At 44.4% G+C, this 16790-nt stretch overlaps 1 protein-coding gene across 1 annotated transcript; it reads right to left on the bottom strand.

Annotated features, from left to right (window-relative positions):
• Positions 1-798: 798 nt before the first annotated feature.
• On the bottom strand, positions 799-11537 carry LOC144150255 (cytochrome P450 2C40-like). The gene is made up of 3 exons (XM_077682112.1): positions 11419-11537; positions 3706-3812; positions 799-1195 (listed from the first exon to the last, which is right to left on the bottom strand). The coding sequence occupies exons 1-3, from the start codon at positions 11525-11527 to the stop codon at positions 887-889; spliced, it is 525 nt and encodes a 174-aa protein (XP_077538238.1). The 5' UTR covers positions 11528-11537; the 3' UTR covers positions 799-886.
• Positions 11538-16790: the final 5253 nt, after the last annotated feature.

Genomic DNA, 16790 nt, shown 5'->3' on the forward strand with positions numbered 1-16790 from the left:
ACAATACAGCACTCTTATTTCAGCTCTATTCACTCACCGTTTTGAACTAATAAAATCTAATTGTAGCGGAAGGGAAAATATTACACAAATAAATCATTCATTGCGAAATCAAGCCGCCTCTTTTATACCCGAACACCTCGTTTTACCATACTTGCGTCCAATAGTGTCAATACCATAAGCACTCACCCCAAATTGTAAGGTTGTTTTCAAACCTCAACGAAATTCGTGTATGCAGTGAGGCATTGATTAAAATTTTGTTGTTTTTATGAATGCATTTTTCGCCAAATCCTTTGGTTCGCTGAAACTCAGTGGTGTGACCGTTAAAGAACTGGCGTAACTTAGACGCAGTGGTGAAACTGAATTTGAAAGAGACAAAATACCAAAACTTTACGGTTCCTAATATTATACGGTCATGCTATTATAGGCACATTATTCCTTTATAACAAAAAGAATTGATTGCGTAATGGTGGTATGATCAATTGAATAGTATACCGTACATATCACGAACTACATCAAAAATATTACCAGAAGGTAATACATCCTGACAGAGGGCTCAATGAATATTTTGCCTGACTCCTCTTGTCAAATAAACTTTGGTACAGAATCCGGCGCGTTGATTTCGCGCAAGAAAGATTTTGACGAAAACTGCAATACTCGACAAACTTTTATAAATACTGTATGAAAGCTTTTCGCTGGTTTTCAATTCAATAATGAATCTGGCATGTACCAGACTGCGACGACAATAACGATTAGTTCCAACGAAAAGGGTAAACTTGGGTTCAGCTCTGCACCCTGGTATTTTGTGGAATACATTAAGAAAATCTTTGTAAATTTGTGAAACCTTCAAACATGCGGTGAGAAAAGCTAAGAAGAAGTACGATTAGGCTTACAGGGTTATTTCGTCCATCTTTCTGAAAACGCCGTTCATTAACCAGCTTCTCGTGGACGGAATGAACTGAACCACTTTCCGCACCATACTTGGCCACATCACAAAGGGCGGCCCGGTACTCAACAGCGTGCGTAAACGTTCCATTGCGGAGGTCATCTGGTGCCTCGCTCCTTCCAGGCCGGCAGACTCCAGTGGGAAGACAAACCAGGCGATGTTGTTGGCGACGCAGCCCAGGAGGTACTTTTTTATATCCACGGCCTCGCCATTTGCTTCTTCCAACTTTCCTCTAAAGATCCGGAATTCTTCCTAAAATCATTGTGAATCAGAGTCCCTATCAAGTCAGTGAAACAATAATAACCTTCCGGAGAGACAAATGTAAAGGTTCGAAATGTCGCCCACCGTATCCCAGAAGCCATAAATTCTCCATTGTCCAATTGAACTTGTCAGTGCCTTTTATTGCGCAGGCGTTTAGCAGTCTGTATAAATAAGTGTTGCGCTACACTGATAACATTTTCTAAGAATCAATAATATGGCCAATAGATAATTGTTTTCCGCGTAGTACTGCTTTTGTGCGGCTAACCATGGGTACCCTAGAAACTATTTCCTTTTTTGCAGACAGTGAATGCAATTGCAGCATGTACATTTTGTACAGAACAGATGTTTCCGTATTTGATTTTTTTCGTGAAGTTCTCTCCGACGTTTAGCAATTTTGAGTAACCTCCAAATGCATACATATTTCTCTTTTATTCTGTGTTTATTAGGAGATGGAAGCTGCATTTTAATTCTGCGGCTATTTTATTATTTTGATCAATATGGATAATCGCAGTATGACTACACTTGCATGGTTTGTACTAAAATGCTAAACAATGTAAAAGAAATACCTAAACCTCAGGCCTTGACCAAGGTGCGAGAAATTAGACGTCCGTGTATATTGTTCCGCAGAGTGTCTGTCATATGATCTTAACACCTAAATTTTTTCAGATCCACTTTTTCTAACGCAGGATACCTCAACAACAGTAAATTCACCAGAGAAATAAGAAAGAAGCTTTTTCAAGCCCTGGGAATGAACATAGCTTTCTTTCAGCGGGTAAATGTAAGGGAGTACATTTGCAGTACATTCACTCACCTTTTGTAAACCCCTTTAGGATATTTCCGGAACATAGCTGGGCATATCGCCAATTGAAGCTCGTTTAAAGTACTCTACCAAAGTATTGTTTGGACAGCCTTATCCCCGTATACTCTTTGCCATGTAACTTGCCTTTGTAACAGCGTATGTCACAAGGGAGAACAAATAAACTCTAGGAATCGCCTTACAGCTTTTTGTGCTGGGAACCTTTTTAATTACATGACAAAAACGCGACCAGACGCGTCATACGCTTTTATACCGGACATTTATCCTAACGAACCGCGCAACATTTTCCTTCGAGGTGTTGGCATCCGCTCAAGCTGTTTCCAATGGCCCTGGTACAAGTATGTCTGCCATACCCGCTGGAATCCGTATCGTATATGAGCATACACAAGCAACGTAACTACCGCTGGTGGCACGGCTCGCGAAGGAGGACATTGTTTAAGAGTAATTTAAGAACCCATTTCAGGAGAATGTAAGCAAGTAAATAGGCGCTACATCATTCATTTCATCCGAAAATAACTGCGATGGTTGTCAAGAAAACAAGATTAAAAGCTCGAAAACCCCATCGCTGAGAGTAGAGAAAAAGTAAAATTCAAAGTGCATGGTTTGAATGGCGGCGTGACGAACAAATACAAAATAAAACTATGCGCAATGCGTCGCAGAGCAGCGTACAGCTACTGCGTTGAACTGTTTTGAAGCGTAGAATTCAACTCGGTTTATTTTGTCACCCTGACGTTCATGATGGTACTACTTAAGCGTTGGTGTGTGTGAGCTCTGGGGGATTATCGTGAATAGTTCACGTTACAAATATTTTTGAAAATGCATAAATAATCAGGTAACCATCGGCATGCCATTGCTTTTACATTTAAGAAAAAATACACATTTCGCTTGTTATTCAAACGTGCTGTTTGTTTATCGCTTGAAGCCACTATCGCTTCAAGCCATTGAACTTTGATGCGAAAATGACCGAAAATAAGCGCACGTGAAACGTTTTTATCATAGTTTCAGGAATAAATGTGTCCTCTTTAGGTTGTCGTCGGAGTGTTTTTCGTCTTCCACTTTTTTATGTGCCACGCATACGGGCCACACATGTTCTTCCGCTCTATCTTTTGAAAGACAAATAGCATTACCAGTTGTGTTGTCCGCAACAAAACACCCAAAAACGAAAGTACAGCCGGCGCAAAGTGTAGGGGAAAGGACTCTATATTTGCCGAGTTCCGGCATACCCTGAAAAACCAGCAGACAACAAAGAGTTGCCATTCCCGAAAAGCAGGAGATCACGTAGTATCTGCTACAGCGCCTCAAATATGATTCCCGTATAGTATGCTTCTTTTCTTGTGGAGACGACAAAAGAAGGTACTTCACGTCACGATCTGAAGGCAAGTTGAAGTAAAGCTATTGCAATTCATGTGAAGCATATTTTACTTCACTGTTGCTTTTTAAGCGTGCGATCGATAATGTTTTTAACGCGATCGCCTAAAGAAAACGCAATTAGTCAATGTTTATTTGCAGGTTGTCTTTCCTAGCTTTACATATGTGCTAACGGATACTGACAGATCCGAAATTCAGGAAATTTCTCAAAATAAAGACGGCTCCGGTTAACCTATTTACGAAAACCTGTGCACGGTGAGGTTTTTCCCAAACTAAAAGTAAAAAAAAAAATGTTTCACCAAGTTTGACATCTTACCATCATGCGCTCTTCCATTGCAGTTTTGGCAAATCCCAGATTGCGTAACATATTCATGCAGAATTTTCTGTTTGCGTCCCATTCTTCGCCATTCACGGTTCCTATTCCTGCAACCCAATTCAAGGAATACGGACACTTATAAAGAACTACAGCTATTAGCACCGCCCTGAAAGTGAAATCAGGTGAATTCGGGAATCTGTCTGCAGCAGGGTGCTTAGGTGTGTGTAATTGCATCGCCAGCGGTTCTGCTCTGGGCGGCGCCAACTCTCTCGGGTTTAGGGCTGCATACTACACGCAGACTTCACTTGTTTGTAATGGGAAACAGAAAGATTCGTTTTTTGGTGCATATGCCCCTTCGGCATAACAGCGTTTGCACATTTTGTGCAGGGTATACCACACTTGAACACAGCAGCTACGCAAGAAACAAGGAATAAATGAAGGCACAGCAGAGGCTTATTCTTTCTTGTTTTAAACACGCCTCTTTATCACTTGAGATGCTTTCTAGAGACTAGGATGTGATTTACTAGAAGAGGAGGCCTTGACTGTGGGTGTCTTTGGAGGTCAAGAGGAGACAAAATGCCTCCGATGGTGCATGTGTTCATCGCTGCCGAAAATGCAAAGAAGCTTTTACAGATTCAGGAGCTACAAATCGACACACTATACAACGTACACATTCCTATACTGGACAATAAAGGTATCACGACGATGCGAGAAATGCACTGGGAACACGGGCACTCAGAGCCCAGCGATTCGATAAAACCAAAATATCTATCCCTAATGGTTCAGACCACTACAGCGCTTGTCTGTGCTTCTTTCCTAGTCCTTGTCTTTTGCGCTGTTGTTTAAGATCAGAATGAACCAACTGGCCCTAGTCGAGACGCTAATTTACTTCATAAAATCTAGTAACGGCGAATGTAAAACTTCCAACCACAATGTTCAAAGCAGTGGAAACATTACTATGCTGAACGGTTCAAGGACCTCTGGTATTAAGAAGCAACAGAATACCCTGTGTGGAAGCGTTACCGTGGTTATAGCGGCGGTGAAAGGCAACAAGGAGTTGAAAGGTCTGCACCGTGACTCGGAACTTAAAAGCATTGGCATGAAATGCCTGGACGAACAAAGCGCGGGCACCGAACTGCTAAGGACACGGTTTGAAAAAGCACTCCCAAACATGGACGAGCAGCACAAGATTTCACTACCGCGGTAAAAGCTGTTACACAGGGGGAAAGCCTCGCCGCTACGAAAATGCGGCTCAACAGCCTAACAATACCTCGAAGCGAAAATTCCAAGGTGCCGAATAATGATGAAGCAACGCCTCGAACAAGTCTCAAAATAAGCGCCACCGAAGTACAGCGGCAGCGCATTATCTTGGTGAGGAAAAGGCGCATTTTTATTGTTCCGGTGAACACTAAATCAAGCTCCGAAATACACTTTGGCACACATACATCAAGAAGTTGGGACTCTTTGCCGATGCCGACGAGTTTTTGCGAGTTTACGGGGGAAAGGCATTCAGTAACAACACATTCGGAGCAGAGTTTACCACACTTCTGCTAAAGAACACGGACGTTACGTGGCTCGTGATATAGCAGGCATACGCACAGGTTCGGCAAAGGAGTACCAGACTTGTTGACCGACGCTCACCGAAGTTTCAAATGCCAGGCACCCGAAAACTAGTAAAAAAATTGGTCGCGTATCTCATCCTTTCGTTCCAAATTTCGACAAAACACGATAGTCTTTCGTCAACATTTGCAAAGTAATGGCCTCCCTTCTCTTTCCGCTCACCTCTCATGCCGTTCCTCGGCCTTCGCCCTCCTTCCAAGGCAAACACGCTAGAAGTTTGGCCCAGTCAACCTAAATTTATCGCGTTCCACTGCTCCAGTCCGGCTGCCTCGATGCCAGCGCTGCCATACGACGGAGACGCGTGTGAACCAAGGCGCCCTGCTTCAACATTTATAGAACCAAACTGCCCTACCCCACGTGGGTTCCAAGCGGAATGTGGAACCTATCCAGTGAAAGCTTGCGTAACTTCTTGCGTTCGATTCCTAAAATGCCGGTGAAGCTATAGGCCTTATGCAAAAGTGCTGCCCTCTGTCTGCCTCTGTCGCAGCCGAATCGAACCCTCGCTTCGACGCCATGTTTAAGGATAGCGCCGGTCGGGAATACGTGTGCTACAAGGTGCTGCGCGTGCGTGTTATCGCGTCTTGGTGACTCGCTGCACGTCTCGTGCTGTGTTGTCGCACGTAATTACTGATGAATGGTGTGTGGACTTGTCTGCGTTGCCCCGGTTCCCGTACGGCTTCGCGGAGACATATTACGCGTCCAAAACGCAATCACAACGGCACCAGGAGCGCAGTTAGAAGTTCGCCACCGAATCGTACGTTTGCCTGCCGACGATGAAGACGAAACGGTGCGCCGGGTAAGTACTCTTGGTTTGTTGTTATTTGTATGTGCTTTTGAGTTTGCGCAGAAGTTCTTTAATGGTGCCTAGAATGAATTACATTCTAAAGCTTACCGAGCCATCAATGGTGCCGCACGCAAATCGAAGTTTTGAAAAATCAGTCGCTCGGGCAGCCGCAACACGCGTGTTCCGTTTCACTTCTTGTGCGTTTCTTATTTTATGAAATAAATATTTGGCTCACGGCTCTTGTTTGTTCAAGTAGCGCTGGGGTATCGTGTTTTGCAACAAACAGTGCGGTAAATCTTCCTTATGAAAGCGAAAAAACATTGACGAATGCTCGCTCTTCCGCGATTCAACTTCGCGCTTGTTTTTGTAACAGCAATCCTGGGTCGCTCGCAAAAAAAATCCCGTTTTTAATAAATCAAATAGCACTGCAATGCTGCAGCCCGGTGCAGAGTACATTTTCGATTCATGGAAGCGTTTTGAATGAAAAATAAATACTAAGGAATTCTTGCCACGATAATGAATGTGCAGATTACAAACGATCGAACACAGTTCGTGATTAATTTTTGTAGGACTAACGCTATGGACTGCGGGTTGCGCTTTCTGTCGCGTGAAAGCACACCTGAACGCATCATGCGCAAGCGCATTGTTTGTGCGAGGGTCATTAAAAGGGCTGTCATATTTTCGTCACCTTTGCTTGTGGCGCTCGTTTCATTTATTTTGTCTGTGTGAAGACTCTGTTAATTTATTTTACCCACGCTTGTTAACGTGTATACTATTTATGGAGTGTTTAAGGACTCTCTTGTTATGCAGAGCAGGTACTGTAGTCTCTACATGGTCCAAGACCACGGTGCTCTAGTTGCACACTACGTAAATCATCTTGGATTATTTTTATAATCGTCATAAATGCTTCAACTACCAGCCGTCCTGTTTATTCCCAAGGGTCTGCATTAAAGGCCACGTCACACCGTATTCAAATTTAGGTCTAAATGACGGCTTTCTCCCCTTCTCTTATTTGTAAGCACTAGTCTAGTTCTTGAACAGGTAATGTTTCTGTGCCTGTATTGAATTTCATGGGTCTGTTGTTTGGTTTCAGTGTCGCTGGTCCTGCTGTTGCTGTGCGTTGTGCCTGCTACCGGAGCCTACGAAATGTCTACGGAGCCTACGAAATGTCTACGAAACAGCTACCCCCTCCTCGCCTTCGTTCTACCTCCTCAATTATGCACTGAAAATGCTCAATAATCATTTATTGCGCTAATTGCAGAACTAAGGCATACAATAAATGTACCTAAACTGCGTCTTTTTCCATGTATCTTTTTTCGTTAGAAGGGCGTCTTTTTTTGCGCAGCGTTTTTTTTTTTTTTTTTTGCGTGTGCTTTTGGCCAGATAATCGTCATGCATGGCAAGAAAAATCGCGGATCAAGCGATGGTTCATGTTCGGCACGGAGTTCGTTCACGCAACCACTCGAACTCATTTTGCCCTGCATTTGGAGTGAACGCACAATGCTTACATCGCGTGCAAACTTCTCTTCGTTGTGAGAATGTAAAAAAGTGAATCTTTCAAACAGTACATAAAGTACGTCCGTACATGAACTGTAGCAGCGACGTTCGCCTTGATCTCACAAAGCATGTAAACACAGCGGTTGCGCCCTCTATGTTCAAGCCAGTTGACACTCCTGCCTTCCGAGGGATCAAATAATTTCAAACACCGGACCAGCAAGCACGAACGCTAATTTATCAGTATTACACGCACGAGCGCTGGCCGTTCCATTCAGCATTCGCTGTAATTCTTTCAATAGCTTCGATCTCGTTCGCGCCGATCACCGAAGTGGTAGTCCGCAATCGCCGCTGAGTTAGCGCGAGGTCGCGTTCGCGCCGATCACCGAGGTAGTATAGTCCGCAATCGCCGCTGCGTTAGCGCGAGGTAATTCTGGCATATTGAGACAAGCAGGCAGTTCTTTGGTAACCCCTTTCATATCACACGGACATAATTTGTTGTTGTCATTGTTACATGAACGAATTTTACACGGATACGATTCGCTGCGCGCCCGACACGCACGCGCGGCACGCACACACGCGCGCGCGACACGCAATAAACATTAATACTTTGACTTCTAGCATTCTTAGCTTTGCCCCTTGAGCATCCTTGTTCCCACTTTGTGTGCAACATGGCACACAACAGTATGTAGGCATCCTGGACGACAGGAAACGATAGATCGCCGGGAACTCGCTGCAGTTCGATGCTTCGCTTTCCAGTTGAGCCCTTGAACATGGCGGTCGCGCTCGCGGTGGCCGCGAGAGGGCAGCAGATTTTGCATAAGGCCTATAGTGGCGCGCGCGACAGCAGGTTACGTAGTGCATTTTTTATGCAGTGTATCAGTATTTCATTTGAATCAAGCATCCATGGAATTGTTTTATGGAACACTGCAAGTGCCACTTATGTATTGATTTTCTGCGTCATATTTGCGCAATTTTCTGTCCTTGTTCAACAATGTTGACAAGAATTAACATTGCCACTGGTCATTGACGTTTAGATTTGGCTGTGGGTATATAAACCTGCTGTGCAGCTTATATTTCACTTTAGCCGGATAGCTGAATCGCGTTACAGACGGAAAACTGACAGAAAGGCCGAAATTTTCTCGGTGAGGTAGCCCAAGCAAGCCTATCGTCTTAAAAGAAAAATACTTCCCGAGGGTGTTCTTCTCAACGAATGCGCAAGAAGAAGCTTGCGCAAAAACGCATGCCCTTCAAGTCTGGCCCACTTGCATCATCAGTTTGCGGGTGAAGGTTCTGGAACTTGCTCTTCTGCGCTGTAGCAGACTGCGCGACATCACCAGTCTAATCCGCACCGACCGAGCGTTGGCACGCGCTCACGCTGCACCCCCCCCTTTCCCACAAAGCCTTCATACGAGCCTGACGTCTGCTCTTTGCTCTTTCACGAAGGTAACCGAAGGACCTTGAGACCCATTAAATTGGGTATTCGCAGTCAAGAGTCAGTTCGGACCACAAATCAAAACACGTAATATATGCGTGTTATTTGGGTATATATGTTTTATGTGTGTCATTCAAGAAAAAAACTTTTTAATGTTTATGTACTTCGGCGCGGGGGCATTTTTCGTCATTCATATCAGTAAACAACGTTACGGTGAAGAGCTTTTGCACGAAAACTGTGGCTGTGGTAACGCTGGTTACGCCATGGGAAAAAATGTCATAATGTCAAACTGGCAGCAATTGCCGAAACAAGGATATCCTACCGTATCACGTGCGTACAGCACTATATTTGGGTACAGAACAGCGGTCTTACGGCGCAGTGCCTATTAACGATACAGGTTTAAAAGATTACCTTATACCCACATTTGCCCCGCAAGTGATTCAGAAGGATGTGCTCAAAATGGCCTGTGTAGTGAGACTACGTCACGATAATAATTAAAGTACCCAGCTGTAGAGACATGAACGACAATGAAACTGACAGAAACGAACGGGGGGGCGAACATTTGCTGAACTCATTTTCTAGTCAATCTATTGTGATGGAGTAATATTAATTGAGTTCTATGTAGCTCTACATCACTTCATCTACGTGAATATTCAGAATCTCTGTTCCTTCCACGTCGAAATTCTTTTTTTTCCAATGGGTTTCCTTCAGCCTGAAGACTCATGCTTTCTATGTGCGCAGTTGTAAATATTTTCCTTCTTTGCAATGCTCAACATTTCAACAACAGAAATATTATTTCTGCTAGAAAGTGTTGCCACAAACCGAATAAACGTTTCTGTGTAGGGGGAGACGCTATGAGACCCAATTAGGAATCGTAAATGTTTGTTTTGCGGCATCATGTTATGTAATCTTTCCCCACAATAGAGCAGAATATATTTCTAAGGTGCAATTTTTTTCCCTTTTAAATAGGCGTGCAACCTGGCCGCTTCTTTCCCCCCTTTCAAAGTACATCCATGAATGACACTGGTTAGGCAACTAAGCGGTGGTTAGAACATCCTTAACGATGGCGGCTAGATTTAAAAACCACCACCCGTGTCCGATTGTGGTGAATAAGCAACGTCCTTCATGGCACATCTTGCTTATTAACCCCACCTCTTACTCGCTCGCGTAAGCGCCGTTCTTCCGAGTTTGTGCTGTTCGTTAAAAATGGTACCAGTTTAGCATTGTTACACTCATTTAAATACAGTTTGTGCACAATCAGAAGTGTTGTACTCAAGTGATCTATAAAATTCCAGCAAAGGTTTGTCTAACCAGCTTTTTCATTGAATACTAAAATAACATGGCTCGCCACAGCCTTTCTGTAGACATTGGGCACTAAGTGTAGCGTCAACATTCAATTTTAACCCCAAAACCATCTTTTTTTTTTCTCCCAGTCACTTCCTCTGCCATGATAGCGAAGCATATTTACCGCCCGCACAGAACCACAATTTCCCTGCCTCTACCCTTGATCGGTCCCGCATAGCTAGGAATGATTGAGCAGTTTTGCTGAAGTGAAATGCCGGAATGCCACGTTATTAACCCTTATAGTAGCGCGTCGGGTTCCTGTGTAATACCTGGAAAAACAACACAGGTCCGTAATACATGCCTTGCTACTTTGTGCTACGCTCTACAAATAAAGGGCCAAATTGACCACCGGTTGAAAATAGTTCTGCTCGTGCAACACCACTCCCCTGGGATCGTACACTATGAGCCCATTACGGAACAAAGCTGGGTCATAATAAAACATCAGAGGCTTACACGGTGAAAGTATCAGCATCTATATACATCTACAGCTCAATATAGAAAACGCAACAATACTACTCAGATTTCAAGAAAATTTATATGCAGACGACTAACAATTGCACAAGGTGTGCCTCGCACGCTTTAGCCACGAATGAAAGTGCTGCTGCGGAACTCCCAACAACCCAAATAAACACGATGCAGAAGCTTAATGGTGTAAAAAATGTATCGGACACCTTGCCAGTACCACCGGAGCTGGGGAGGCCGTGCTGACCAGCGCGGACCTGGGAAACCAGTGTCACCTACTGACCCGGGCTCTTCGTGCTGCGGCAGGGCATGACCTCCCATACAAAAGATGTGAACCACCCAGGATGATTCCTTCGATACCAACACTCAATATCCTGCACTCCCTCAACATGTAGGGTTCAATAAACCATATACTACCTACCATATACCATATACTCTCTTCCGGTTAAATGGCTAGCGCGACTCGCGGAATACGGCGTGTGAGAGCCCACGTACCTTCTCGGCCTTCACCTATACATATTGCTACGTGGGGCGGAGCAAGTATAAGAAAAGGAACCATATTTCGACTACTTACCGACGTAGTATTCACGATCAGTCAAGAGGCACCTTGCACGATGGAGCAACTCCTTTTTGTTAAGATATTTCTTGATGCTTTCCAAATCGTTTAAAATCACAATGTCCATGCAATTTAGTTTCAACCTGCCAGACAAAAGATAATTCTCTTCAAAAATCTCACACCAATTATCACGAGGCTGTTTTTTTTGTGAGAGAAAAAACGGCTACGAAGTTGCCCTATTGCCTTTTCCTTTTCGTTATGGTGCTAGTGAAAACTTGTGCACCAGCAAATAAACTACACGTATTAAAAAGGGTAACACGACAGCTTGTTTCACCCATTCAAAGGCATATCTGACGTTGGTATACGGGCAAGAATAATTCACATTTAGAACGCGCGATCAAACATGGTTTACCTTCCCTAAACCCTGCGGTAGAATGCTTGGAACGCAAAAAAAGCATTCGTTATAATTTAAAAGAGGCGCAAGAAACCGAATTCATTATCAAGAGGGGCTGGCAGATTGAAGTAACAATTTAATATTGCTTATAAGCCTCCGCTCAGACATGTTAGTTCGTTAGTAGTTTGTATGCACATGTGGGGAAGAAGCGTTTGATAGCGGTGTTCAGGAAAGTGCCACTAAGCCGGGGAACATGAGCGAGTTGTTCTCCGGTCGTGCAGTTTTCCGTTGCGGAAACTTCTACTTCTGTCGATGAGAGTTTTTCTTGTAATCGATAATCTACAAGGGCACATACTCAACAAAGCAAAAATTACAATCCTTTTCTAAAGAAAGTTTAGGTTAGCGCGAAAGCTTTGTAATGTCAAATCAGCGCAAACGGGCGTTAAAATCTTTAAAAGCTAGTCCAGACTTTGCTGAAAGTGCGTCCAATCGGTCTTGAAACATTCACAGACCCAAATGGGTCTGTGAAGAATGAACTCATGCGACGATGTTTCACGCACTTAGTCAACGCATCTACAAACGATCGAAAAGTATACCGATACGTGGTTTAGGAGATAAAGGTATACTACTGTACTTTTGCTTCATTATTGATGCATGTATTGTGTTATAGAGAACCGTTGATTTCTGGCACTGTTCAAGTGACCGTTCTAAAACAATGAAAGCCGCGTTTCACACACGGGTCCTGTATCCAGATCTCTTATCAGAGCTTCTCAATCGACCACCTCGTAAATGGCGAAAAAGGATGATTTTATAATAGGACGCCATCAGTCCCAATAAGGATAAATTTCGTTTAAAACCTGCACTTACTCCCAGTCGGGTTGGCCTATTGTCTAAGTTGGTACCCTGTCCAGACCAAGGATGCAATTTCTATACAAGTTACGGGCAGCTGCTCTTGTGCTTGATGGGGATATTTATTGATTGATTATCATGTTTAACCAACCGACGCTACACAGGCGATTAGGCGCGCCGTAGTGGTTGGCTACCTATTAATTTTGACCACTTAGGGATCTTTTTCACGTGCGCCGAAATCTCTAACACACTTGCATTTTTTATTTTCGCCTCCGTCAGAAACCCGCCTGCCGCGGCAAATTAAGAGGAAATTCGAACCCCCCCCCCTCCTGTCGAGAATTCTTTACTCGACCAATATCCCTAAATGGTCAATTTCTTTGGATGCCCTACACTGGGCTGCGGTCATACGCAGGTGTACGTGCGTCGCGTTCAACTACCCATTTTTTACTTTTGTCTACGTTACAAGAGTATCGTAAACTTGGGGTCGTAATTTTTTTAAATGGGTTGTGGCTCTGTTAGATACCCATATATAGTAAACCCGCAAAAATGAGCTGTTTTCAGGCACCTGCCTACTGTATCCATGTAGTCAAGCTCACTCGCAAAAATAGCAATGTTGGCTGATAGTGTTCAAAGTATTTCATGGCCAGCAAGGATATTTTTTAAACCCGCTCATTTCTCATGCCTGATCTGAAATATATAAGCACCTTGTTATCGGACCAACATATAAAACCCTAAATGTGTATCTTACATGCCGCAATTTAGTTAAGGTTTGCGGAATATAAAAAAGTTTGAAAAAAGGCAGGTTTCAATACAAATGGCCCTTTAGAACTGGAGTATATTTGACGCTGAAAAGTACATTTTAAAGCAAAATAACCGGCGTTTCTCCAGCTAGTGATGGCTGTCCCAACCGCACCCACAACGGAGTAGAAAATATCAGCCACCAGCTGCGAACGTTTATCCAGAATTCTTTGTTTGCGATCCAATCTTGTCTCCTGCGGATGACTGCATTTCCTGTCGGAGGATGCAGCACGTACTTTAGTGCACGATGGTATTTTCCGCATTCTTACGGATCTGGGTAACGGGGGCTTGCAGAAAAGCCGTTTAATGGAAATGAATGATGCGCAACCCGCGTAGATGTCACAGTCACTCGTACTGCGCTGGCTCCACTGAGTGCGGGATACTCCCTCCTCTCTTGCACCTGCAACCTGAACAGTAGTGCACCGGGCACTCGAGCCAAGCCAGATCTCTCGCCACCTACGTTCTGGAACTATAGTGATAAAGGTAGTCACCCAAAGAGAAGTTGTCAATTCAGGGAATGCATGCAATTCCAAGCAGCTGGAGACATGTGAATAAAATTGAAGTCTTCAGCTGCATCTTTGCCAAAGGGAGAAGCGGAAGCTTTGGCTTCGAGTAAATAACTGTGAATCTTCCCCTCATTAACAAAAGAGCTGTTTTATCTTTTAGTTCACCAGTGGAGCGTCATCAGACAGCTTAGGCCAGGCCAGTGCACGTGAGCGTGCGCCTCGGGAGGAGCGTCTGGCGTCGTCCAGGCTTGCCCGTCAGCTTGCTCCAGGTGACGACCTTAAAAATTACCAAGCCATGTACCCAGAGCACGTGAGCGTGCGTCTGGTGGGGAGCGCCGGGTGTTAGCCAGCTCGACCTTCAAGAACACTGCACAGCGTTCGTGGCGTGACCTCTCACGAGCTCTTCTCCTCACCAGTTCACATACGTTCCTGCCAGAAGTTGGCAGCACAGACTCCTTGTTCTCGCAGCCGGTTGCCCCGGGCTCTAGCGCGTGTTAACACGGTGCACTTTGGGACAGAGGCGAAAGACTGCGAAAAAAACGAATCGCGTCTTACAGTCATGGAGAACTTTCAGCAGCACGTCCGGCAATCTGGGTGAAGTGCAACAGCCGCTCATCGACTAAGGGGGAGGGGCCACCAGCCCTGCTGTTTCACCAGCCTTGCACTATGAGTGTAAGCTGCTGTAATTTTTTCCAATGGCTTTGACACATTTAAGTATCTATTCTTAACGACACGTGGCGACATTAGAGGGGAAATAAAATTCGAACGTTCTACAAACAACCGCGTGCTTTCATTCATGTTAGCTAAACGTTTGAGCGTGTTGTGGTGCAGTTCAACTGGCTTGATAAACTATTTGATGCCTAGTGGTACAATATTGTATCTATTTCTGCCGTTTACGACACTTCTTCCTAGCGTTACCTAAAAATCGGACCGTAGGTCTTGGCCCACTCGATCGCCTTCGTTTGGCAGAAATTTCCGATGTTTAGCTCGACGTGACCGCTGAGGGAACTGGCCGGTGGCATTGGTGGAAGCCGGGCACCAGGGGGCACTCTCAGTTGTGGGAACCAAAATCGAGCCAACAGCCACACCAACACAATCAATATGACTGTCATCGCACTCGTTGGAGAAAGGAGTGCTTCAATCATCTTCACTTTACTCTGGCAGTGTTCTGGTAGAAAACTTCCGCGGTTATCAATGCCTGTAAAAAAAGAATAAACCAGAATAAATATCATATGTACAATACACACTGGGCAGAATTAATTCTTTATTCTTTAAAAACTTGAACATTCTGTTCTCTGAAGTGCTCGCGACAACTTTTTTTTCAACACACATCAAGATCGAAATCGATTGTATTGGAAACCGGTATGTTTAGGATGCACGTTTAAAAATTCAATGAAATAACGCAGACTACAAAGTTATCACGTATAAATGAGTAACGTTTCGATTCCCACACTTCCTCATATTAAATGACGGAGCGAAATGTTTGTCTTAGTGCAGTTCATGACGTTGGTCTGGCATTATGGATAGACTGGTGGCATATTTCCGGCGCTCCAACTAGGTGTGTGCTCCGTCATTTTTATATCGGCGACTGTAGATACAGGTTAAACTGTCATTTGTTTGTTTAATGAAAATACGAATGAGACTATGTGCAGAAGTCTTGTCAGCTGTTGTTAAACGAAGTCGATAAAACCCCCATACAAACCGTTTGCTGAAAGTTGCTTCTCATTGCAACATTGTCCGCTACCCTGTTCTCTATACAGAGCTCCCGGCACTGCGGAGGAGGGAGCCTATCAGACCTACTTCTGTGCCTTCCAATGCAGCAAATTTAAGTCCATGTATCGGCGAAAGTGTGAGCTCTTCCTCAACACTGAAAAGAAAAACTGCGCACCATCGCTCTTCACCAGAACGTCTGCGAATGCCATTTGCGAATAATTACAAGATATGTGAGGCTAGGCGGATGAAGGTCCATGCGTGGACCGCGATATCGGTCAAATGCTATGTGGGGCATTGTTTGGTCTGGCAGCTACATCTAGGAAGTCTCACCCCAAAACGTTTTGTGACTATCTAGAAACTAAGCCACCCCCTGGAAAGTACTGTAGGCCGCTCAGGTGGGGATCTCCTTTTTTGCAGTGCCCAACAAGGTGAGTGGGCTGTGTGAAGAGTCAATCAAGAGGAAGTGCGCTAGAGGTGTACAAGAGTCACGCACACCCTTTTCAAATGTGAACAGGCAGTAGTCTACGAACGTCTACTGTCCTGTAAAAAATCTTACAGTGCCCAGGCGGGACGATGCATCAACGACCGGCCACCGAACATGCCAACTCGCTAAGGACCGGAACTGTAAGGAGGCTTGGCTCGCATGTGATAATTTGCAACTTCTGTGAGCCTGATTTTGAATCATGCCTCATCTTAAAGAGGCACAGAAGCCAGTGCGCCGGTGCAATATGCGAATCATTCCTCATTCAGAGCACAGGATTGTCATGCTTAAGCACACCTTATGCGGCCATTGTGGACTATGAAATCGCATAATTTAGAAATGATGAACTTCACTGTTCATATCAAAAATGAAAGAAGTTCTCACTACCCCGTAAGCCTTGAAAGTAGCAAAGCTGCACGCAAGTTTTACGACCATCACGATGGTTTAAATCCGCAAGGACATTTAATATGTGATTGTTGTTATAAGTCTGAGCTTCCTTCATTTTCGTTTTGAGGTAATAATCATAGGGCATCACTTTGGAGGGGAGTACGCTATGATTTGGCTGTCTTTTTCTGAGCAAGAGTTGCCACTACTACGGCTAGCGCTGGATTTTTTTTTTGCCAATCTTGGCCAATCTCCCTACGTGGTT

This window comes from Haemaphysalis longicornis, unplaced genomic scaffold (assembly GCF_048455015.1).
Source record: "Haemaphysalis longicornis isolate Haplotype H1 unplaced genomic scaffold, Haemaphysalis longicornis Haplotype H1 scaffold_8, whole genome shotgun sequence".
Classification (NCBI taxonomy): domain Eukaryota; kingdom Metazoa; phylum Arthropoda; class Arachnida; order Ixodida; family Ixodidae; genus Haemaphysalis; species Haemaphysalis longicornis.